We start from the raw sequence: 25,051 nt of genomic DNA, 5'->3' as shown, positions 1-25,051 counted from the left end.
CAGAATTTATGCACATCCAGAAAGCAGCATGTAGAAAATGCTTCTTATTTTGGACTTATTTAAAGGAGCACTACAGAACTGTCACTCTGACTAGGGAATACTTCCCTAGTGATGCATTTCTTAATATTCAAATTATCCTGTAATATTGCGCATACATTTTTGTTGTGCTCCTGTCGTTGGTGTAATTTAACCGGAGCAAAACTTTTGCGTTAAATCAAAGAAAGAATTAAAAATTCAATGTAAACATTCCTTTAGCCAAGATATGTTTGCTGTGTAAAGTTTGCAAGGCTAACAACAATGAAAGCGTACTGTACAGTCTCTTATTCATTCATCTACAGTAACACTCCAGACATAAAGCCTGTACTGAGAAAACTGAGAAGACTGAGAGCGAGGCAGGAATACAGCCTGGACAGGACATAAATCCATCACAGGCCTGCGCTTTAGCAGTGAAAAAACATCAACAGCTGTGGTGGAATATATTTTTCTCAGTACATACAGTATATTTAAACATCACCTTAAGTGATAATAGAAATAAGGCTAGATGACCTGGCCAAAAAAAAAGGCTGTAATATTTCATTTGGCAGCCTCTAGATTTGATTACAGCACCAAATATTGTGGCCAAGTCATGTGAAAACAATTCCTCATTCTCTCAGAATGAGTCATGCCTGTGCCTATCAAGAATCTGGAATCATCAGGAACCATGACCTTTTCCACTGCTCCAAAGTCCAGTCTTTATACTCTCTAATCATTTTATTGCCTTTCCCTACCCATTAGAGTAAGAGTGTAGAAATGCTCTTACGTTAACTATTAAACAAGCCTGTCATTTCTACTGTCGATTTTTTACGATGTGACTTCACCTGGCGTTTAAACTATCACCATTCATGACTTATTTTTTTTCTGACCACATTTCTTTCTTTTTTGTTTTTTTGGGGGGGCTCCCACATTAAGCTACTACTACCATTCACGCCAGCCGACCACATTTTTTCGAACTGCTCGCTCACGCATCGTTGAAGGACAGCCCTATCTGCTCCTTTCGCTTGCACAGGTGCCCCTGATTGACTGTAGAGCCGTTATTAATGAGGGAGCACCAAGTACCTCTCTTCCCTCCCCTCTTAGAGAGCTCGGCCAATCAGTTGTCTCTAGGCCTCCAGCTGCGGGAGGTTACAGCATCACCCGGGGATCGAACTCATGATCTCCGAATGATAGGGCATCTCTTCTTTGTTTGATGTCGCAACATTATCCTTCCAGGTTTTAATAATGTGCTGGACAGTTCTTAACCCCAAATTCAAGTAATTCCTAATCTACTTAGTTTTTTTCATTGTTGTTGCTTGAAACCTGTCAATAATTTGACCCGGCTCAAGACAGTAACTTTTTTGCCCAGGCATTGTATTATTTAACAGAAACACTCAGGCCCTGATTTACTAAAACAAAAATAGTAAACCTGTAAGTTGCTTATGAAGCTCAGATTAACTGTACCCAAGCATTATAAACAGCAAAAATCCAATTTATTAAGTTTCTAATGACTAAATATTATTTCCTATCACATCTTTACTACACACTCACACCTAATATGGCAACCGGGTTTAAATGGAGAGTGTGAGAAGATTTTCTATTTAAACTTGCGCCGCATGATTTTATAAAAAAATATATAATGAATTTAATATTTTTAAAAAATCACATTGCGATTATTTTGACACATATTGCGACACATTTTGTGTGCAAACATATTTATCTATCTCAACCTCAAATATTTGGACAAATTATCTAATTAAAAAGATGTTTGATTGATTTTAAAAAGAAACAGAAGAAATATTTTAATTATTGGCAAACTTAACATAAATTCAAAACTATGCTTACATTACATTTATTACGTTTTAGCCTTTTTTTTTTATTCAGTAATTGAACAGGTATGTATTGAGATTTCATATTAAGAATGAATTGTGCATAAATAATTATTACCTTATAAACAAAGCACACATGCATTATTTGGGACGTTTTAGTAAATTAAGGCCTGAGAGTCTACAGTATGTAACGAACACATAATGAAGTTGAGCCTTTTCATTTGTTGTCCTGGGACTTGACAGCGCTATTTGCACAGTAACTGCAGTAAATGTTCAGTATAATCCAAATCCAACATACAACACTATCTGAAATTATAAGAAAAAAAGTCCAAAAGTCCAAAAGTCCATGAGAAATACAACATTCAAATTTCTATTTCAAATATCTTCAATCCAAGTGGCTCTACACTAGGTTCTAGGAGCTCTGAATATTTTCTTCATGTATATAAAATTATCCCCCCCAAAAAATTATTCAATACTTATAAAGATAAAACAAAATAAAAAAATATCATGAGCCACGTCCACCTGCCAACAATTACAAAACATTCATGTAGTGACACTAACAATACTCTTATAAAGATAAACGGTCCATTTTCAGAGACATCCAGCCATATAACAAGGTTTAAAAAATTACAAGACATGTTACATACAGTATATAAGCATATAAATATTTGATATTTTAAAAATGGCACTCTGATCATAAAGTCTCTGTCTACAGCGTTGTTCTAAAAAATTTTAATTTCTGTTTAAAAACAGAACAATTTCAGCTTTTTCCATTTACAAATTAGCAAAAAAAAAAAAGGCACAGTGAACAGAAATATATTTAACCAGATCAGCAGATTTTGATCAGTCTAGTTTGTCAAGCTCGAGGGTGTCCCACCGCGAAAGAAGGCGATCGTTCCAGTGGAATCGCCGCTTCAAACAGTTTAATCCTGGTACACAAATAAAAGTACACAAGGATACGGCTCACATCTCTGCCCTGTGATTGGCCTCTTCCTCTGGCTCCTCCTCTTCCTCCTCGTAGTTCTCGTCTTCATTAGGTCTTCTGGCAGGCTGTTTCTCAGGCCCTGCGTCCTCCTGCTCTCTAGCGTCATCCTACTCACACGTAAGCCAAAAAACATTTAAATGTGTTATACAGGAGAATTTCCTTGTTGAGTAAATCTTCATATACAGTATGTAAATTGTACACATATATTAAAGATACACATTCCTGATAACTGCAAGATTTTATGATGTTACAAATAAAACATGACAAATCATGTCCGAAAGTCACAAAAGTGTGAATTCCTCTTAAGGTATCTAATGAAGCGGAACCTCAGCATTCGGATTTAATTTGTTCTGGTGGTGAGTTCTTAAGGTGAACGTCTCCCGGACGTACGCCCAACTTAGCCGGCGGTCAGTTCGGTTTGTCCCTTCGCATGTCAATGGGAATTTTTTTTTTATGCATCAAGGGATTATATAGAGAAAAAAGGTACAGTAGTACTCTCGTAACTGTGTTCTGCTATTCTGCATAACCAGCAGTCCTGGTTTGACTTGAACACCCCTCATATAAAAAACAAAAACAGGTACAACTTTAGAAAAGTAAAGACGGGGAGGAGAACACTGGAGTGAGGGAGCAGTAAGCAGACACCTCAAAGAAAAAAGTAATCTCCGTTTCAGCCTCTTGTGTCTACAGTTACACTAATAGCTTTCATGTATCTCTCTCTCTCTCTTTCTCTCACACACACAAAGACAATCATGCACTAACGATACCATTCAAATCCTATAAACGAATTACAGAGTAATACAAGTTATTTTTTATTCTTTTAAAGATATCCCAAAAGAAATGATAAATGATTCATGGAGGTATAGAATATGTTTAACCTTCCAAAACAAAGCTAGTGACACACTGTACCTGTTCTCCATTCTCCTCTGTATAAGGATCTGCCTCTTCCTCTCCTCTTCCTCCCTGTTTTTTCTCCACAGCCAGATCTTCCTGAGCCTGAGAGGACAGAAAAAAAGAAAAGCTTGAATTTCAAGATCTCTTATTAGGTGTGTATGTGTGTAAGAGAAAGAGATAGAGAGAAAGAAAAAGAGAGAAAGAGACCTCCTCTTCTCCATCTTCTTGATATTGCTCGTCCAAATTGTCTTCCTGCTGGTCTGGGTTTCCTGCCATCTGTAAAAACATACACTTAAACTTAGTTGAATCATTTTCGTTTAACCTGCGAATTTTAATTCATCTCCATGTCTGGGTAACAAACCGTACTGCTTTATAACGTGTGGTCTCATGGACATTCAGATCGAATTCAATCACCCTTATATCTGAGCTTTCTGATTTTGCAGATGATAGCTATGATGCTAATAATGGTTTAAATAGAATAATAAAGTACTAACTTGCTTTACTATCTAAAAAGAGTTAAAAATGATCCGCACTCTGGTTATACAGTATTAAAGCCTGGTCACTGCTGTGCAGGTGCAAATGTGTTACATCACTTCATTTGTAACTGCTGTGCAAACAAAACCTGGTGCCGAAACAACTCATGGAAGAGAAAAACAAAAGTGCTTGGATATCTGCGAACAAAAGTCAACCATTAGCTAGAAAATAGATTTTTTTGGATTCCCAAGGGCCCGTGGTGAAACATTATCAAGAAAAATTTTAAAGTGCTCATTATAGTGACATGCTTATTAAAGAGATGAAGCCTAAACTTCGGATCAAACGCAAGGGGCTATCCAGAGACAGCATCCTGCCTATAGTCCTGATCTATCGGACTCTCACCTGTTTGGTCCCCTGAATGCCCAATGAGGACGAAGATTCACTTTTGATGAAGAAGTAAAGACTCCGTAAATTCATGGCTCATTTAAGAGATTTTTAATGAGGTAATCCAAAAGATTGTGAACAAAGTATATTGAAAAGCAAGAAGATTATTTTGAAAAATGATGCATTTGACTGTTCCAAAAGTTGATAAAAATAAGTGCGGATAATTTTTGACTCACCCTTGTGTTTTTGTTTTTTTCTTTAAACTGGTTTGCATAAGTCTTAAAGATCTTCAAAAACGTTTCTGTTAATGTTCCAGCTGAAATATTATTGAAGTTCTGTACTATTTTAACTTCAAAAGGACTTCCCTTTGAATGCTCCCTTGAGGAAGTGCATTTTTTTTAGAGGAAGGTTATGTTTGGGACCTTATCAAGCATTTTCCAGCCATTTTCAAATTTTTACAACCTGCATTTCTGATGAATTGACTGACACTGAAATAAACGAATCAGACTTCCCTGAAACACCCTGGTCAATCCAATAAAATTCAGTTTTATTTACTGTAAAAAAAAAAAAAATTTACTGCTGTCTCAAAGCAGCTTTACAGAATCAAACAATTACAGAAATGAGGTTACAGAAGTGTGAGGAAATACGTACAAGTCATAACTATCAGATTAGATCATGATCTGATAAAATGCATTTCACTCACCACCAGCTGTTCATCAGCATGAGCTTGCTGCTGATTCTCTTTCATTAAGTGCGGATTAGCATGTCCAGGTGCCACCGGCTCTTCATCCTCCTCTTCCTCGTGGACCTGCTGCTCAGCTTCCTCGAACTCATCCTCTCCTTGATTGTTGGGATCGTCTGCTGGATCGATGTCCGCCTCCATGGTTTGCTAAGTTTATAACGCGCATATGAGAACACACTACACTGTGCTGTGCATGCTTTCAACTTTACAAGAGTTTACAGCTATGTGAGCAACCATTCATTTGTGCTCATTATTTGTGTGTTTAATAGACACGCCTACCTCTTCATGATGCACTTGCTTGTCTTCCTCTTGATCTTGCACTTCCTCATGGTTGGCATTATTCTCTTTCAATAGAAGGGAAAGACAATTATTACCACATTTACTGCCATTTTACATACTGGAAATATACTTTCAGGTTCAGTCTTAATAGAAAACTGTAAAACTTTCTCAATTCAGGACCCCATGATCTGTGCATTTCTGCTTGCGAGATAAGGAACTAAATACCACAGAATGGCACATAGTCTTAAAAGAATTCTTTTTTTAGATTAATTTTTATTTTATTTTATTTATTTATGGTCTAGGTTTGACGATAGTGGCTTTTCCATTAAATCTTTTTCTTTGAGAGTATGTATCATGCTGATGTTTAAAAACAAAAACGTAGTCACAGTAAAAGAAAAGGACAGGCACTGAACCATTAATCAATTGATCAATAAATACACACAAAGACACAATAAATCACATCACTGTGCTGGTATGCCACACTGCTTCGCAAAAAACAGAAACAGTTGTGGCAGCAGAGATAGCAGTTCAAGGTGGTTATAACAGTGGGGGATCACACAGCGTAAGGGTTTATCAGTGCAGTCATGTCCCTTGCAATGAGTATTGCATTGTGACATGCTGTTGTCGAGTTGTCAATCTTGTTTGCACCTTAATTTTTTTTGCTGTCTTTTGTATACTACTTAGATGTTGTTGGTGGTCTTTTGCCTGCTCCCAGCAAGGGTCGCCACAGCGGCCCACCCGGTACACATCACAGCAGACCACAAGCACAGGTTTTTACACCAGCATCCAGTGGCTGGGGTTTGAGCATTAGGTGGGATTCGAACCTGGGCCATCCGCATGACAGGCAAGAAACCTACCACTGAGCCTAAGTTAGCTAGTTAGTTTTGTTAATTTGTGTTGTTAATGTAGCTATGTAGCACCTTGGTCCAGGAGGTTGTTTAGTTTCCACTGTCTACTGAACTGTATACGGTTGAAATGACAATTAAAGCCTACTTGTCTTGACCTGCTTTGACTTGGAGGTCGCTCTGGTAAGTCTAGATCAAGGGTGTTGATAAATACAACCTACTTTTAAGTGAGTTGTAGCCTAACCCTGGATTAAGGATGAAATGTATGAGTTAAGAGTATTAGACAGGAAAACAATTGAATCTCTATGGAGGTAATCAGTGAGGATTGTCCCTATATTAAAGGGCACTTATTATACAATATTCACTTTTTAGTCATTTTAAATTTTTGACATTCGCATGGGTCTCCAGTCTGGATTTGCATAAAACTTGTAAAAACGTTTCTTTTGTATAATCTGAGGCATAAACAAGCCATTTACATTTCCCCCTAATGCTCCTAATGTATCCTACACCTATCAGTGGCCCACTTATATAAGGTCTATATAAGGTGTCCCCATAAATGGTGTATGTCAGAGAGTGAAAACAAAGCCATGTGGTCAAGAGAATAATCTCTAACCAACGAGACATGACTGTGTCAAAACATAGAATAATCTGGAGAAGATTACAAGAAAAATTCTGCAGCACTGAAAGCACCCAAGAGTACGATGGCCTCCATCATTCTCAAATGGAAGAGATTTAAAACAAATAACAGTCTGGCCGCCCAACCAGACTGTGTTATCAGGGATAAAGGGTTGTGGTCAGAGAGATAACCGAGAATCTAAGGGTCATTATAAATGAGATCCTGAGTTCTCTGTTGAAAATGGGACAGCCTTACAGAAGGACCATCAGTGCAGCACTCCACCAATCAGGCCTCTATGGCAAAGCAGCCAGACAGAAACCATTCCCCACTAAAAGTTACATGACAGCCTGCTGGGAGTTTGCCGAAAAGCACCAGAAGGACCCTCATCCCATGTGAGGCAAAATCGAGTTATCTGATGACAAGCCATTTGTGAAGGAAATCCAGCACTGTGCGTCACCTTATTAAAACCATTGTTACTGTCAAACACAGTGGTGGCAACAGTTTATAGTTCAACAAAACAACAACCAAAAGCCTACCACTGAGAAAGCACAGGAGTGGCTTCAGAACAACTCTGTGAAAGTCCTGGGGTAACCCAGAGTCTCGACCTGAATGCAACAGAGCATCTCTGTCGAAACCAGAAAATGGCTGTGTACCCACACTGCTCATCCAACCTAGTAAATCTTGAATAATTCTCCTTAGATGAATAAACGGAACTTCCAAAAGACAAGTGTGCCAAACATTTAGCACCTTTTACAAGACTACTTAAGGCTGTCAATGCTGCCAAATGGGTCTTAAACAAGGACTAAGAGATGGGTCTGAATATTTATGTAAATGAAACATGGAAACCCTGAAAGGTTTTGAAAACTAGTGATGGGTCGTTCATGAACGATTCGTTCTTTTTGAACGAATCTTTAACATGATGTGGAAGAACGAGTAGTCTCGGAGAGTGATTCGTTCATTTTCTACTGGGTGCATCATCGCAAAACCCCGTAGGTTATGTACAGGAAACAGAATTGAGCGATTCTTTATTAATGACTCTTCTACTCAGCGTCGTTCGTTTTTTTTTTTCACGTGACTCCCATAGACGCTATGCGGTGCAATAGATTCAAAAGAACAAACAACTCAGACTGGAAGATATGAGAGGTAAGCTGCTCATTCTGTTTATTATAATATGCCCTTAGCTGCATTGTAATATTTTCATTACTAGAACTATAGCCAAAATTTGTGTATGTACTTATTGGGGGTCTTTTTATTGAAAATGCAACATTTTATTTTATTTCTTATCAAAAGAACGAAATGCACTAAATAACTCAAAAAAGGTTTTGTTAATTTTGATGAACGAGATTCAAAGAACCGAGTCACTAAAATGATTCAAACTTTCCATCACTACTGAATGTAGTGTACACCAACATCACTTACCTTCATCATGGTGGATAGCGCCAGGCTTCAGATTTGCAGACACTGATTTTTTCCTAAATGAGACAAATAATACAATAATTTGTTACCAATTTACTTTTTTATCATCAGCAACTGCTGTGTCATGGTATGGTCATAGTGGATCTGTAGCCTATCCCAGAAACACTTGGCAGAATACACTCTAAATGGAATACTAAACCTTCACAGGGCTTCTCACTATATTTAATACAGAGTTCAAACCTAATTTTAAAGGCCATTCTTGTGATACTGCTATGTGCACTAAGGTTTTTCACTCTTTATTAAATAAAATGTTTCACGGTAAGAAGATACTACACTTCCTCACTTTGGTACTTTCATACTATTAGATTTATGGGTATTATTTATGCATAAGTATTGATATTGATGTATTCCCAGTATTCATGTGAAGTGTGCAGAACCTGAGCAGTTCCTCCTGGAGCTGCTGTTCATGGTGCTGCTGCTCTTCTCTCTGTCTTCTCTCCTCCTTCTCTCTTTCTATCCGTTCACTTTCCTCCCTCTCCCGCTCCAGCCTTTCTCTTTCCTCCCTTTCCTTTTCCAGCCGTTCTTTCTCCTCCCTCTCTCTCTCGCTCCGTTCTCTCTCCTCCCTTTCTCTTTGCAGTTCTTCCTGTCTCTGAAGCAGCTGCCGCTGTTCCTCCTCCAGCCGAGCAGCTAAACGCCGTTGCTCTTCCTGCTGCTGCTCATAGGCAGATTTGATGTGGTTTCCTTGAGTAGCACTCACCTGGAAACACACAGAGATATCATCATCATCATCATCATTATCATTATTACAACAATCATCTTCACCCTGCTGTCCTACTGCCCAGTAACAATAAGTTTAATGCAGAAAAAGATGAAAGAACCCTAAAGGAAAGAGAACCCTGAAACCCAATTCCCTGCTCAGGATTTGTCTCGATGCAACTAACAAATGGACAGATAACGAGACAGAAACCAAAATCAGCTGACCGGCTGGGAAATGTGACTCTCTCTCTCTAATGCATTTTCATCAGGCAGATTTTGTTCTTTCTCTTTCTCTTCTTCTTCTTCTTCTTCATGATGAAGCTGTTCATGCTGTTCTGTTGTTTGAGGCTGATCCATGCCTTCATGTCTCCTCTCTTCTTCCTGTTCTTCTTCTACACTTCTCTCTTCGATTTTCTGCCCCTGCTGGTCCATGATGATAAGGAAAATGGAACATTTCGAAATATGCAGAGGATCAATGGTTAGACATCACCAAAAGGTCATATTCTGAAATCTGCTATAACTATTAATATAAATGGATTTAATTTAATATAATAACACTTAATATAACAGCAATATTCAATATTCAAAAGCATAGAACATAAAAAGTATTTCTGCTAATGTTTGTTGAAAAATTTATAAGATTTATAGGTACAGAAGAGTTTTGGTCTTGTTGTTGGAGACTTAAACTAGTACTTTACTGAGATTTATTTAGAAGTGTTGGGTTTTTATTGATGTTTCTTGGCACGTTGGCTTTTTACTGATATTTGTTGGAAACAGCTAGCTATTAACAGTTTGCTAAAGAATGTATTAACTGGTGTTTGTTGGAAAGTGTTTGGTTTTTAATGGTGGTTATTGAAAAATGTTAGGGTTTTCTTGGGGTTTGTTAGAAACACTTGGCTTATTAGGGTTGAATATGTCTGTTTTGTCCGTGTTAGATTACAATTTATTTTAATTGTATTGTATTTTCATTGTTATTTTTTGGAAAGTGTTGGGTATATAATGGTGTTTATTAAAAAATATTGGATTTTTTTTTGGCATTTATTTAGTGAATAAGCTCTTATTCCAGTTTGATGCTGAGGTCTTTGTTAGAGATGTGTAAAGATGCACTTTATGTTTTTTACTGATTTATGTTGGAGTGAGTTTTTTTGAAATTTGTTGAAAAGTTTAGAATTTTTGTTGGTTGTTGTTGGGTTTTCCTGGTGTTGGTTGGATTGCGTTAAGTTTTTTATTGAAAAGTGTTAGCTTAGGGTTTTTGAATTAGAAAGTGTTGGGTTTTTACTGGTGTTTGTTGGGACATGTTTGGTTTATACTGCCGTTTATTGGAATGTGTTGGGTTTATATTGGGGAATGTAAGCGAGTGTTGGCTTTTGTGTTGGAGACTGAAGTAAGCTTTTTGTAAAAATGTGCTAGGTTGTAAACTAAGGTTTTGAAAAGTGCTTGGTTTTTACACAAGTGCTTGTTGGAATGTGTTGATGTTTCACTGAGGATGTTTGGTTTTATTTGGTCTTTGTTGGAGAACATTGGGATTTTATTGTGGTGCCCTGGTGAATTTGTGTGTGTGTGTTATTGGTTGTTGAAGAATATGCTCATTGTACTTCAGTGTGCGAGTGTGTTACCTGTCTATGCCGGTGCTCATCTCGTTCTTTGTTTTGAGTCACTACATGTTGAGGTTCTTCAGGTTGCTTCAGCTTTTTATTCAGAGTCTCCTTCAGCTGCTTATACTCATCTACTTGGACCTACAACCCACAAAAAATCCACAATCCACATAATAAACACCAATACACCTACAGCTTGAGTTATTCAATTTTAAATGCTTTTTATTCTATAGTCGGTAACACTTATTGACAGACTGTTTAATAGAGTCGTAATGAATGAACCATTGTTATAAGTTTGGTGATGGTGGAGACAGGTTAGCGGCACAACAGCACAATGAACTTTTAATTAAGAGAGAAAAATGTATAAGAACAATCTCTATTTGTAGAAAAAGGTTATTTGAGAATCAGAAACAGAAAAAAAAAACAGAAAAAGACCAGTAAAAAAAGTATTCTCAACAGAAATACATGACAGCTACCCATAAATCTTTCAAGCTTTCAGAAGTTAACTTTTGATGATGCCCGCAAGCAGAAGAAAAAGAAACACAGAGCAATGGCAACGCTGAAGGAACAGTAGGTGATAACTATCCCGAATTTATCTGAACTCACTCAATATTGTTTTTGCTATTATTGCTGGATTCCTACAATTATTAGTTTGCTTTTGTTCTTATTATTATTGCCAAAATCAATACTGTATTCCACCCAAGTTCATAATGTTATTCTAAACTGAAGAAAGAATAAATATAGGTGAGAGAGAAAAGGGTAAGTATTAAAGCTGTGTTTTAAGTGCCAGAATATTTCATTAGCGGGATTACCAGATTAGAAGAGTAGTGCAGTGTCTCTTTTTGTAGTGAACATACACACGCACACACACACACACACCTGAGCCAAAGCTAGCGCACTCTTGTGGTCTTCCAAGGTCAATGCAAGCTCATCATGGGCTGCTTTTAAGTCCTTGTGCTGTTGCTAAAGAGAGGATCAGCACAAGTCAGCCAGTCTCAGGCCATTACAGTCGCAACATACAGACATTAGACATTATTTATGTAACTTAATGCAACACAGAGATCATGCAATGATGACAATTTGTAAGTAAACAGAATGAAATTAGACATTTGCATGTAACATTTTGCAAATGATGCAAATAATTCACAAACTACATTACCCACACTGCCTCAAGGCCTTACCCTCGTATCCTGAAGCTGCACATGCATCTCCTGATGAGCCTTCCTCAGCTGCCGGTTCTCCTCCCGTAGATTATATGTACTTTCTACAAGAACGATATTTCAACAGTACACATAAAACTAAAACTTAGGCTTACATCCTTTTATCTGGTTCTCTGTATACAACAAATACATAAAGAGGTAGACAGAGCTGCATAAAATCTTGCAGACACACAATACTGTATATTCATTCAATTTGATATGTATAGGGCTTATCAATTGACACTGTCGCAAAGCAGCTCTACACAATCAAAAGAATTATTTAGGTTTGTATGAAATGTGAACGTGAATGAATCAAAATAATAAGATTGTCCCTAATGAGCAAGCTGAGGACGACGGCGACAGTGGCAAGGAAAAACTGCAGTAGGAAAAGGTGGCAGTAGGAAGAAACCTTGAGAGGAACCAGACTGAATAGAGAACCCATCCACATTTGGGTGAAAACAAATAGCAGTGATTGATCTGAGTGCATTTTGGGTAAAGAATTAATGTTATCTTCTTAACCTACAGCTCATCTAATTATCTTTGCAGGTAGCGGATAGCCTTTTAAAGCAAAGTGCAAAAACAAAAGTCAACCTCATCGCACATCCAAGTAGTACTGTAGGTGCAAGGTGCTTAATGCTTGGGTTTTCAAATGTAGGGTTGTGATACCATGTGAAGTTATGAGAAAGTCAAGATAGTCCCTTTTTGTCTTATTAATCTATTTAACAAATTACCATTCTGAACAGTGTTTTAAATATGAAGAGCCTTTTTGTATGCTACAATTTCAAAATCCTACTGGAAGTGAAACATACGACGTTTAAATTAACAGCTATCTCAATATCTTTTTTTAACCATCGCAAAATGCTGCACAATAGCTCTGTCCTTCTACGATAGGTCTGTCCATTAACTGTTTTTTCAATATCAAGATTCCGACTCAGTGGGAAAAAAAGAGTAAAAACCAAACATTAAAACATTCTGAAATATTTAGTAAAATGGAGTTATGAACCACATTAATTAAAAGAAATGTCTGTGAGGTCTGGGGGTCTGTGTTTGGGATCACAGAAAATCCATAACCTCAACTTGGGTCATTCATCCAAGGAGTCTGGCTTCCCCTCGGCTTCCAGTCAAGTATAATTGATTGGTCTGGCTCCAGAGTACATCAGCAGCATGACTAATCCTTACTTTTCAGACAGGGCACTTTGATCTACTGATAGATTACTTCTAACTGTCCTCTGGTCATGATTAAAGCACAAGGGTGAACAAAGGTGCCTTCTCGATTGCTGCCCTTAAACTTTAGAATATCGTATGTTTTAGACTAAGATCAACTACTGATGAATTTAAATCTTGAAAAAAAGACCCATCTCTTTTTATCTGTGGCATATAAGCTTTTATATTCTCTTTTAAATGTGCTTCTGAAATTAATTGACGTTTTTGGCCGTGGACAAAAGTATTAAGGCCACAGATGAAATCACCTGTGCACAAAACAGGTGATTGCACTAAATTAGTTCTGGCCTACTGTATGTAGCTGCAGTTGTGTTAACTAAAAATGTGGAAATGGTATTCAGCCATCCCCACACCCAAACTCAAAAGAAAACTGTTGTACAATGGTAAAGAAGGCAATAGCGTTCAAGAAACCATCTTCTGTACATGACCTTCATGACCTGCAGATGTCTTTTTGACTCTATGAACATCTGGATCCAGGAGGTTTTGAAGAGTCAAGGACTTCATAGTACAGTAAATATTGACTTTTGTTTAGCAATTTCCTTACATAAAATAAATTATTATCTTAATCATTATTAATAAAAAAAAAAATAACATCATAAAAACATTAAATTAAAAAACATTGAGAGTAGAAAAGCGAGAGAAAGAGAGGAAGAGAGAGAGAGAGAGAGAGAGAGAGAGAGAGAGAGGGAGCGAGCAAGAGAGAGAGAGAGAGGAAGCAGCTCAAATACCTTTGAGTTTAGATATTTCAATATCTTTAGTCTGCTGTAATTGTTCGTATCTCTGCTGATGTTCATCCAGAACCTTATTGTGTTCTTCACCCTGAGCGTGATGCTGGTCCTGCAGCGTATAGAACTGCTTCTTCAGCTCTTCATGTTGATTCTGCAAGCAAGCACAAAGACGAGCAAATGAACACACACAACATAGGACAGACACAAAAACCCATAATTGCGGATATTGTGATTTGGTTTAGTTGAATTCTTGATTCTAACTGGTCAGAAAGTGTTAATAAATCTTCTTGTAACAGCAGCTCTGACAGAGCTAGTTCTGGCTACAAGCCAAATTACATGCACATGTTATAATTAGTAACATTATACGTTATAGATAGTAACCATCATCAATTATAGTTGATTTCCTGTACATTTTAAGTGAAAAATGTCAATTGATTTTAATCCTTAAAAAGTCCTAAAACACAGCATGTTGAATCTTTTTTTTTTTCTGTACCCATCGGCAAATGTTGTGTAGCGGAAAAACATAAAATCGGAGAAATGTGTGTAATGCAGACAATTGTGCATGCTCACATTACGGTTGTTTAAACGGCAGATGTGTCTCTGTTATACTTTTTTTTTTTCCCTGGGAAAAAAATAGGCCACTTCCAGATGTGGACACACTTTCACTTCAGAAAAAAAATACAAATAAACCATCACCATAGACAAATCTTAACATGATGAGTATGATATACAAAATCTGTAAATACTAATCGGCCTACAATAACAAGTACTTCTGCTTTGACGATCATAATTATAAGTTGATAAAAATATGTGTAATGTCTTCTGGATGCCATATTAATGAATTTTGGCGTATTGTTTTATTTGAGAGACAAGTGGAAGAGGCATTGTACTGTGTTGTTAAACTCACTATTAATCGATCATTGATCGATTTAATCAAACTGATGAGCCAAACTCCTATCCCCAATTATAATACTTTCTAATAGTAACAGCTCACTCAGGAACTTTAAAAAATGTGTTGCTGTGATTATATTTCCTGCGATGCCAAAAATTCTGATTCTGCGAGTCCTTAGAGGAAGTGTTTTGCAACACTCTGACATAAAGCTGTTTGTAACACCTGCTAACATAATCTGCAGCTCTACTACATTGTAATAACTGTAATATGAAATTTATTACATTTGTGGTATTGTTGCATTAAGATCTGCAGATTTGTATTACGTTTGCGGTTTATTGTGTTTGTGGGCTGTCATTAAAGAATGTCGGTGAATGTTTAAGGTTTCTGGAAATGCTATGGAATGCAGACAGATAGACAGATAGATAAAACACGTACCTTCAGCATTTGGTGCTGCGTGTGTAGCGAGTTAAACCTGCTGTTGGCATCTTGCTGTGGTAGAACAACAAGAACATTGTCTTTAGTTCAAAGTTGGGACCTGTTTATAGAAGAACTTTCTTCAAATGTACTTTATGGTATTTTATAACAGTAATAAAGAATTGAGCAATAATGGTTAAACATAGGCAGCGTGGTGGTTCAGTGGTTAGCACTGTCGCCTTCAATAACCTCCAGGGTCTGGGTTCGATTCCTGTCTCGGGTATGTATGCATGGAGTTTGCATATTTTTCCCCGTGCTTGATGGGTTTCCTCTGGGTGCTCCGGTTTCCGGGAGATTACACAGAGTAAGCAAATTGACGTTGCCGAATTAGCCAATAGTGTGTGAGTGTATGTGCCCTGTGATGGATTGGCACCCCATCCATGGTGTACCCCGCCTCGTGCCCTAGAGGCCATCTACTATATGACTCTATACAGGATTAAGCAGTATAAACGAGTGAGTGGGTGAGTTAGTGTTAAACATATCAAGCTTACTTCCTTTTTTAAATTCCAAGTTTTTTTCCTGATAGAGAATTACCCTCTTTTGGCACCTCTTTAATCAACATTCAGCAAAATGAAAAAATAACCATGTTCTTACTTTGTTCAAATTTATGACTTGCACACATGTAATGCATTCAACAAGCCTTAAGCTGTAGTTTTTAGTTTAGGCTAAAATTTTAAAGATTTTTTACATTCTTTTCACAGTTACTCTTGATTTACCCCTTCTATCAGGTATAGACTTTATAGCAACCACTATCACAGTGCGGTGGACAGTGTAAGAAAACACTAGAGAAGAAAGGTAAATATTTGAGCAGCTAAATAAATTGACAGAGCTCTGTGACAGACGTGTGTGTGGGAGTGTGCTGTACACAGGGATTAAAGCTTTTGATGCTATTATTTTAGAGCAAATAATACAGAGGTCCCTTATATTAGGGAATGTCTTTAGGATGCACTGTCTGTTCATTTTTCGAAGGGAAAATGGTACATATGCGTATTTAATTTGAAAAATTAGTGAGGGGTTAATTTAAGGCAGGTCTTTATATTAAGACAGATGAACATTTGTTTTTTTTTATTAGTATAATAATGTGTTTTCAGTTTATTTTGCATGGCAATGCCACAATAAGTGCCTTGTTTCGGGAAAAAATTAATTACTGCCAGCAGGGCCGACATGGCACTGATTTTCACCGTCTGCCCTGCTGGCAGTGATTATTGTGATTATTCTTAATCTCAGTTTTTTTCCCCTAAAACAAGGCTCTACTTGTGGCATTGCCCCATATATATATATATATATATATATATATATATATATATACATACACACACACATGGGGTAAGCTAAAAATTATCTACTAAATATAGATAATATATCTAATATATTATTATAATATATACTAAATATTTTAATTAGCTAAAGAATACATCATTTTTCAACATAATCGCCTTGCTTTTCAATTCCCTTGTCCATCTGTCAGCAAACTTTCATATTCCCTCATTAAAAAAATGTTGTCAGCTAAGTCACAGATGCACCGCTGTCTTCGTTTCTACACCAAAAGTAAATCTTCATCCACGTAGGGCTGCTTTCACTGGATCCAACATGTGACAGTCGATGGAGCGAGATCAGGACTAAAGGGAGGATGCTGTAGCGCCTCAAAACAAGGTTTTTGCAACAGCGTTGATGGTGTGGGCAAAAGTGTGCAAACATGCATTATCAAGCACATATATGGTTTTCATCTGAATTTTAGGCTTCAGCTCTTCAATAAGCATCTCAATGATACGAGCACTTTTGATTGTTGAACCTTTTTCCTGATAATGTTCCAGTACTGGGCCTTAAACCCCCGGAAAATTGTAACATACTAGAGCAAATACAAATAGCTATACCTAAATTAAAACAAAAACATTATTTATATTATATTTTAACTAAGAATTTTTTATGCTTTCATGTTTTTTTTTAAGTGATGATGTTGCAGTTCCTCTAAACTAAACTATCTAAACTATTCACACATTGGCAGGCAGCACAACATCCTGTGTGGCACGACAGAAGTATTTACAGAATCTGGATATTTATAAAATCATGAAAATTGCAATAAAAATATCAGGATAATATGGTCACTTTAATCGTTTCTTAAGTGTTTCCTCGCCTTAGCCTGGCTTCCTAAAAGGTTCATATGATATAAAGTAAATAATACAGTGCAAATGAATTCCTGTATCATGAGATATTTTGAGCAGATTAACAGATCTCTCACTGCATGAAGTTTATAATCGGCTGACTTCCTAAACCCAATGGTGGAAATTCATGTTTTGAAAAAAAATTATGCTCAACATTCAGAACCAGTTGTCGTCATGCGGCTGTGAACAAGATGAATATCACGCACACCACCGTACAAAGAAAAAGAAGACAAAAATGGAAGAATAAATATACAAAGACTTTGTTGTGTTACACAATGCCTTACCTTCTCTTTATTCAGTGACTGCTGCGCCTCCAGTTTATAAACCAGATGATCTAAAAAAAAACAGAAAAAAAAAAAAACAGAAAATAAATATTTTTGTCACACAGGGCAGATTTTAATGGCTAAAGAGAATGATGTTATAAACTAATTCTAAAAAGACTAAAAAAGTACTTTTTTCTATGTATTGTTCCTTGCCATCGGTCACTCTTGTTTGCCGATTTGATTCGATTCGATTCGATTGTTGTATTGTCTGCAAAAGCATTTGTCAAGTATATTTTAGAAATTGGGGGTTTAAATTAAGAAAAAGGCTGATTCAGTTATGTACCACGATTCGTTTGGGAGGCAATTTACCACACTTAGTCCAAAATCGATTGCATTTAATGTGGTAAAATGTTGCCACTGCTCTATAATCTTACAGGTGGTACACTCTAATCCAATCACAGACTGGCAAACAGCACGGTGTTCTATGTGGTAGGAACAAATGATTTGTGAAATTTGTTTGGAATTGAAACTAAATCATTTATAAAATTGATATGGAATCAGGGTATTTATAAAATCGTGACACAAACAATCGTAGCACAATTTTAAATATGTTAATAATATCGTATCTGGTGGTCCCTGGTCATCGCTAGTATATTTGTAAGGAATTTGGCAATTTTACACTACCTAACATTTGCAAATTTTCGAAAGAATTTAAAGTGTGAATCGTTTCTAAATTGAACATTCCAAGCCTTAGTTAGAATGTATGCATAAAGTTCCTCTAAATTGTTACAAAGCACTATAATGCTAAACAAGAACATTTCTTTTACTTTTTATCTGATTATTAGCCTTTGATTATGCGCAGTGTATAATTTAAAAGCAAGTCTGTACTGTTTTAAAACATAAATGCACTTCCTGATTTATGAATATAGTATCACTGTGGTAAAAGTAAAAAACAAACCACAGGCACACGAAAACAATCACTACCAGTCTGGTGTGATGTGTTACTACCCCGAAGAAGATAAAAACTAACCGTAGTTTAGTACACTATAACCAAATGAGCAGCTACGCCATGTGATTTATAACCATGTGTGAGTTTTAAACAGATCAGAAGTCTTTCATTGCAGGAGGCTTGCCCTAAGCTGAATTGTTCAAAGACTGAATACCGGGATGAACTCATTTACATATACTGTGATGGTGAAAGAGAAGAAACATAGACACTCCCTCATATTACACAATATGCCTCATGACTGAAACCTGATAATCTTCTGTTCAGTGTTTTTCTGATTGTGAACATACATATTTAAAAAACCACATTATGGCCTAATATGTCTCTGAACATTAAATGATCTGATTTGCTGGGACACACACTTCTGGAAAGACTGGTAACTGTCCTAAAGGCTCTCCATTTGTGAACAATCTTTCCTATTGTAGAATGGTGAATTTCTTGTTTGAACTTGTTTGGAGATTATAAATTTATAAAGCCTGCAAGATTGATGAGCTGCAACAGTTCCTTCTCTGAGGTCATGGCTGATGTCCATGGCTTCTTCTTGGCATGATATAGACACACACCTGAGTGCTCTAAAACACCAGAGTGTCAAAGATTTGGCTTTTATAGAGGTAGTCATCTGAATGCTACTTACTTACTCCCTCATGCAAAATTCACTTTGCCAATTGTAGACATTTAGATGGGTCTCCAATGTGAACGTACAAACCAAATAACTAAGAAAAAGCATTTCCCCACTTACAGTATGTGACCTCATATAAGAAGAGCCCCTCCTGCAGCTTTGTTGGTCAGCTGTGCCCACCTATGCTACTGTAAGGATGCGAACTTTTGTAAAATAACATGAAGACATGTACCTTCTTTGGACTTTTTGTGCTCTTGCCGCTCTTTCTGTAGTGATTTCTCCAGCCTGGACCGATGCTCATACACCACTATATGCAGAGAAGGACAGAGAAACAAACTTTAAACATTCTATGACTAAGCAGAACACACACACACACACACACACACACATAAACACAGAATTATACAGTAGTCACAGACATTCCAGTCTGGGTTTGGACAAAAACAACAGCTGAATGGGTAATGAGAGCTGAACTATTTTTATAGAAACAGAATTGTATACACACACACACACACACACATACAGTACACAGCCAGGGCTAGCTCCTCCACTACTTTATTTAATTCATGTAAAGTTATAATGGTGTAAATGTGCACCTCTTGTTAAGATCGACATGAGAAATAATGAGTAACTGTGATCCAGAATGTAGGAGGCTGTTAAAGTTAGATTTTTTCCATTTTTCCTAATTCCAGTGTACGTTTTGTAGAAGAAACAAAATACCAAACAGTGTATGATAGGTTTATTTTACTAAAGCAGTGGGTGCGGTCTAAAACTATTATTGTGATATTTCATTAGTATCGAGATAGTTGACAAAAAAGCCCTGTGACTGAATAATTTAAAGGGAAAGTTTGGTTTTTCAAGGCTTTTTCAAGGTCGATTAATGTTCCTGCTCTGCACTCCACCCATGAAGCTTCTGAAGTTCCTCTCTAAATATAGTTGGTACCTTTCTCTACAGTATATACTGTATATAACATTTTTTTTTTTATTATTACAAGTTTTAAAATTAACTATCACTTTAAGGTGAATAATTGAACTTTTCGGTCAGTTTTAGACATTAAAATGGGTCTTAAGTGTGCATATAAACACGCTACGTCCGTTCTCTGGCAGGGCAGAGCTCAGCAACAGCTCATTTATATAGACACTGAAACAATGCATTTGGAAGAAAAGTGAAACATGGAGAGGGTGAGGTGTCTATCAGGTATTTCAGCTGGAGCAATAAAAGACACATTAGGGCAGCTCAGAAGCCTGTGTTAACTTGATAAATAAATAATAAAATATAGGACACCTTTAGAGAAAATTGAACTGACAGTTACAACATAAATAATCTTGACATTAACAGATGCGATGTTTAAGGCACTGCAAATTTTTGTTTAAAACCAAGTGAAGGAGAAAAAATGATTGATCTGACCAAAGTTGTGTGCAGGCTGTGGGAAAAAAAACTTATGCCCATACATTGATGTTCTCCTCCCATTTCCAAGTGCACCATCCTCTTGGCTCTCAAACCTCACTTCACAGCCATTCAGAGGCCTGGTCCAAACACTAGTCCAACTATGGTGGTGGTCACAATCCAGTTTCAAAGTCAAGTATTAGGCCTATACTGTCCTTTCATGTTACAACATATTCAATCTCCCTAATTAAGCTGGATACTGATATCACACTCAGGTAAGGCGAAAGAAAAACCCTGGCTGATTCGTCACCTGGTAACAAGTCACCCTTTTTAACATCCTCAGTTCATAACAAGAAATAGTCTAGATTGCATGTTAATATTAGATTAATCTGGCCTGTTAATTCACTGTGAAGACAATTCTACATGCAGTAGCCTTTAAAAAGCACAGCAACAGCATTTCTTTTTATAATAATACCATAGGCATGTCATGTAGTTCTGTTTGCAGTTTTTTTTTCTTCGTACCACCACAAAATGTGCTCCAGAAAGCAACCATTCATGTCAAAATCTAGTATGGGTGATTATCGCCTCTCAAACATGTGCATCTGGTTGCGCTGCGATTACTTTGCATTTTGCACTTTCACCCAGGCCTTAATGTAGGAGAAAATTAATTGGCAGAAAATTTATTGGCCTGCTTACAATCCACTCTTCCACCATCTTTATTTTCACAGAGAGGTCTGTCAAAAAACTGATTGCTGTTGTTCTAAAACACTTTCGATAAACCAGCCATTCAACAGTATGATCTGTCATATTACTTCACAAGCATGAGTAATATGTGCGTGTGGAGGGATGGGGCTATTCATAGACAGATCTGTGTGATTGCGTGAGCAAGAGGGACTGAGCGAATCAATGCTTTGAGCTCAATTAAATAAGATTTTGCCTTGGGGAAAGGGCTATTCTATATATTATCCACTGGTTAAAACGTGTACTTTGGAACCTTTTTCAGTTTTTGTAAAACATGTGAGAAAAACTGGATTGACTTAGACTTGCTCATATCCAAGTTCGTTTCATACATCGAATGTCTGATGTAACTAAACAAACCACTGTAAAAGAAACAATGACCCCTAGTTGATGTTTAAACTCTGGCACTCTGAACCCTGCTCAGACAGACAAATAGGCCGACTGATTATGCTTCATGTATTAGTAGTGGACTGCTGATATAACCTCAGAACAAATGAGAAAGAAAAAAAAAACAAGATTTGATCCATTTCTGCAGCACTGGCAACATGGCTCTAATGCTCTTGTAGCTAAACTCAGCAGAGAAAGCAGAGGAACCACAAAAACCAAAGGCTTTACAATGACGGCGATACAAACAATATAACTGAACATGAATGAGTAGAGAATGATGAGACATCCTATTGCGCATACTCTCACGCTACATGCACATACCTGATTCTCATGTGTCCCTGGCGAGGCTCACTTGAGCAAAAGAGAAATCAAAGGAGCGAATCTCAACAAAACACACAACCTAAGAAAAAACATATCACGCAATACAATAGGTCGTAAAAAAACTTACTAAAGTATGTGGCTAATTAATTTTCTTTTATTATCTTGTGTTTTTTCTTTTCAAATATTTGTTCAACTGAAAGAAATCCAGTCAGTGAAGTGAGTACGCTCTGCTAACAAACTAAAGGCTCTAGTGCTAAGCTAACAAATGCTAGGAATAAGCCGAGTTTTGCTCATAACTTTGTAATTTCCGACTAGAAAAAAATATTACTTAGAGTTCCTCAACCCTGGAGTTCAGCATATGATAATTAAATTTTGTCTAAGATTAGGATTAGCTAAATTATTTTTTGCTACAAATGGTACAGCAATTAAGGAATTTTTCTGACAAAAAAAAGAATGATAAAAAAAAACGATTGCCCTCACGTATGTCAATTTCTGTGTTTAAATATGACACCAGGTTTGTCTGATTTAACATCATAAATGCAATCCTGTTGTCATATGAAATTAGAAATTCCTAATTAAATAATAATGTATAAGTATTACTTGCTCCATGCAAAAACTATAGTTTATCTTATTCCAAGTCCAGATACTACCAGAGGTTTTCACAAGTAATAAAAGTCTAAGTCTCGAGCATTAAACTCAACAGAATCTACATAAGAAGCATATGGAACCTTTAACTGTATGGTAATGCTAATCATTAATCAATTAACAGACTAAACAATATAACTGACAACATGTATTCACCAATAATGTTGCAAATTTGTAGCTGTGATTTTGCATAATGATGCTTCATAGCTTACATACAGTTCCTATTCATTTTCTCCCCACAATACATGCAGTTGTTGCATTTATGCTGTTGTGGTGAAAATCAGCGAGAGGGATTTGGCCAGCTTTGTAGTTTCCGTTAGCCAAGAACAGAACAATACGGACAGTCCAGAGGCAATTTAAGAATGAAGCAATTATTAAAAAGGTGAAGTGTTATTTAACATTATAATGTGTTTTCTTGCTCCAAGTGCTACCATGACTGGTTTTCAATTGAGGTTTTGTCTTGCAGCTGCTCTCCCCTCTTTCCAGTATGTGGCCCATACAGACCTACTTTTAACAACTGATAGTTAGTGTAATAACGATAACGAGTTCAGTGTTGTTATGCTCTACAGTATATCACCACTAATGAAATGCCTCTCGTTCAATCAGATTACTCGGTTAGAAGTTACCATTATATAATATCGGACATTGTTTTTTGGTAGCCTTTTTGGTTTATCTTGTCAGGCTGTGCAGAATTGAGCAAGCAGTGTTGCCAATGCTACACCATTGTTATTATTGTTTTTCTTTTTGTTAAATTATTATTCTATTTGTTTAAACTATAAAGTCTTTTTTAATTTAGATTGCATAATCAATTTGCTGGGATTGTGTCACAAGAGAAAAAGAGTCTTGCTACTATTATTAATTAATTGATTATTGATTGTTAACATGTTCAAAAGAAAAGTATCGAAATTTAAAACCTAGTATCAACGATAAAGAACAGTATTGGTTATAGTAAAGGGGAACCGAAACACATTACATTAACAGTTGTGTGTTGCAAACCTACAGGAATGTCTACTTCTTACATGTATGTGTATATGACCGGCGACAGTTCTGTGTCTCAAAACATATCAATCATTTGTCAAAATTACTGATAACAGCAACACACAAAACTGTGATTGTGAAATGGAAATGCGAAACTAGTAGACTTACTGAAACAAATGGTAGACGTATATATTTAGTTATAGATTTACCAACTAAAGCCATTTAATCAACGGATTTAATTACACCGAAATAAGAGTGGGTAAATGATAATATTTGCTGATATGAGCAAAGAATATCTTATTAGCAACAGTAATGTCACTGTCTCTAAAGCAAAGTAAAGAAACCTGTCTGGGTGTGTTTTCAGTTGTAGTAGGACATTCAGCGTCGATCCATTGTCTTGTCACATTCTTTCCACACTCCAATGCTTCTGTTATATGCAAGGATTCTGAAGGCTCTATAGCTGAAGGCTACCACATAAAGCGCTCCTGTAATCATGATGCTTTATTTATGCTTTAACAATAAAGCTATCAGATGCATGTTTTCATGTGTCACTGCATTGTTGAGGGTGCTTGGGAGAAGGGGGAGGCATTTTGGGTAATAAGGATAATAAACAAAATAAAGAAACACACACACCCACAAACACACACACACACACACACACACACACACACTGTATACAGTTTATCGCAGGAAGGCTTGTTGTTCAATAGCCACATCCAAAGCGAATCAGTAGTCATAACCAACAAGTTGCAAATCAAGTCTATGTGTGATTTAGACATAAGTCACAAACTCGATTGTCAACCTTTAGATGCTGCCTCTGATTTGGGGTAATTAAAATTACACTACTCTTATACCGTTAACAATAGTGTAATTTTAATTACACCAAGTGAATATAGTGAAGGAGTATATGCAAAGGATTAGATAGTATTTAGATGTGATTTAAACATGAGTCACAAACTCCACTGCCAACCTTTAGATGCTACCTCTGACTTGGGGTAATTAAAATTACACTACTTTTATACCGTTAACAGTAGTGTAATTTTAATTACCCAAGTGAATATAGTGAAGGAGTATATGAAAAGGATTAGATAGTATTTTAAGTGCAATAATTTTGGCTTGCAGGTACAAGCAATTCAGTTCTAAACTAAGTTTGTTACAAAGCAGGCCTGTGTGATGCAGATTTTTCCTGCATGCAATTTTCCTCTTT

At 36.6% G+C, this 25,051-nt stretch overlaps 1 protein-coding gene across 4 annotated transcripts in view; it reads right to left on the bottom strand.

Moving 5' to 3' along the window:
• Positions 1–706: 706 nt before the first annotated feature.
• Positions 707–25,051, bottom strand: part of golim4a (golgi integral membrane protein 4a) — a 32,601-nt gene continuing 8,256 nt past the window's right edge. For 2 of the 4 annotated variants that reach the window (XM_053500505.1, XM_053500507.1), the window contains 15 exons: positions 19,621–19,695; positions 17,785–17,834; positions 15,300–15,353; positions 13,973–14,123; positions 12,006–12,088; positions 11,704–11,787; positions 10,846–10,965; positions 9,455–9,652; positions 8,911–9,230; positions 8,477–8,529; positions 5,597–5,661; positions 5,279–5,464; positions 3,925–3,993; positions 3,733–3,819; positions 707–2,933 (listed from right to left, as the gene is read on the bottom strand). In XM_053500505.1, the coding sequence (XP_053356480.1) occupies positions 2,805–2,933; positions 3,733–3,819; positions 3,925–3,993; positions 5,279–5,464; positions 5,597–5,661; positions 8,477–8,529; positions 8,911–9,230; positions 9,455–9,652; positions 10,846–10,965; positions 11,704–11,787; positions 12,006–12,088; positions 13,973–14,123; positions 15,300–15,353; positions 17,785–17,834; positions 19,621–19,695 (1,724 nt within the window). In that variant the 3' untranslated portion in view covers positions 707–2,804. The remainder of the gene's footprint in view (positions 2,934–3,732; positions 3,820–3,924; positions 3,994–5,278; positions 5,465–5,596; positions 5,662–8,476; positions 8,530–8,910; positions 9,231–9,454; positions 9,653–10,845; positions 10,966–11,703; positions 11,788–12,005; positions 12,089–13,972; positions 14,124–15,299; positions 15,354–17,784; positions 17,835–19,620; positions 19,696–25,051) is intronic. The other 2 variants (XM_053500508.1, XM_053500509.1) reach the window with 2 other exon arrangements.

Source organism: Clarias gariepinus, chromosome 7 (genome assembly GCF_024256425.1).
Source record: "Clarias gariepinus isolate MV-2021 ecotype Netherlands chromosome 7, CGAR_prim_01v2, whole genome shotgun sequence".
In the NCBI taxonomy this organism is placed as follows: Eukaryota; Metazoa; Chordata; class Actinopteri; order Siluriformes; family Clariidae; genus Clarias; species Clarias gariepinus.
This window is presented reverse-complemented; position numbering and strand designations above follow the sequence as displayed.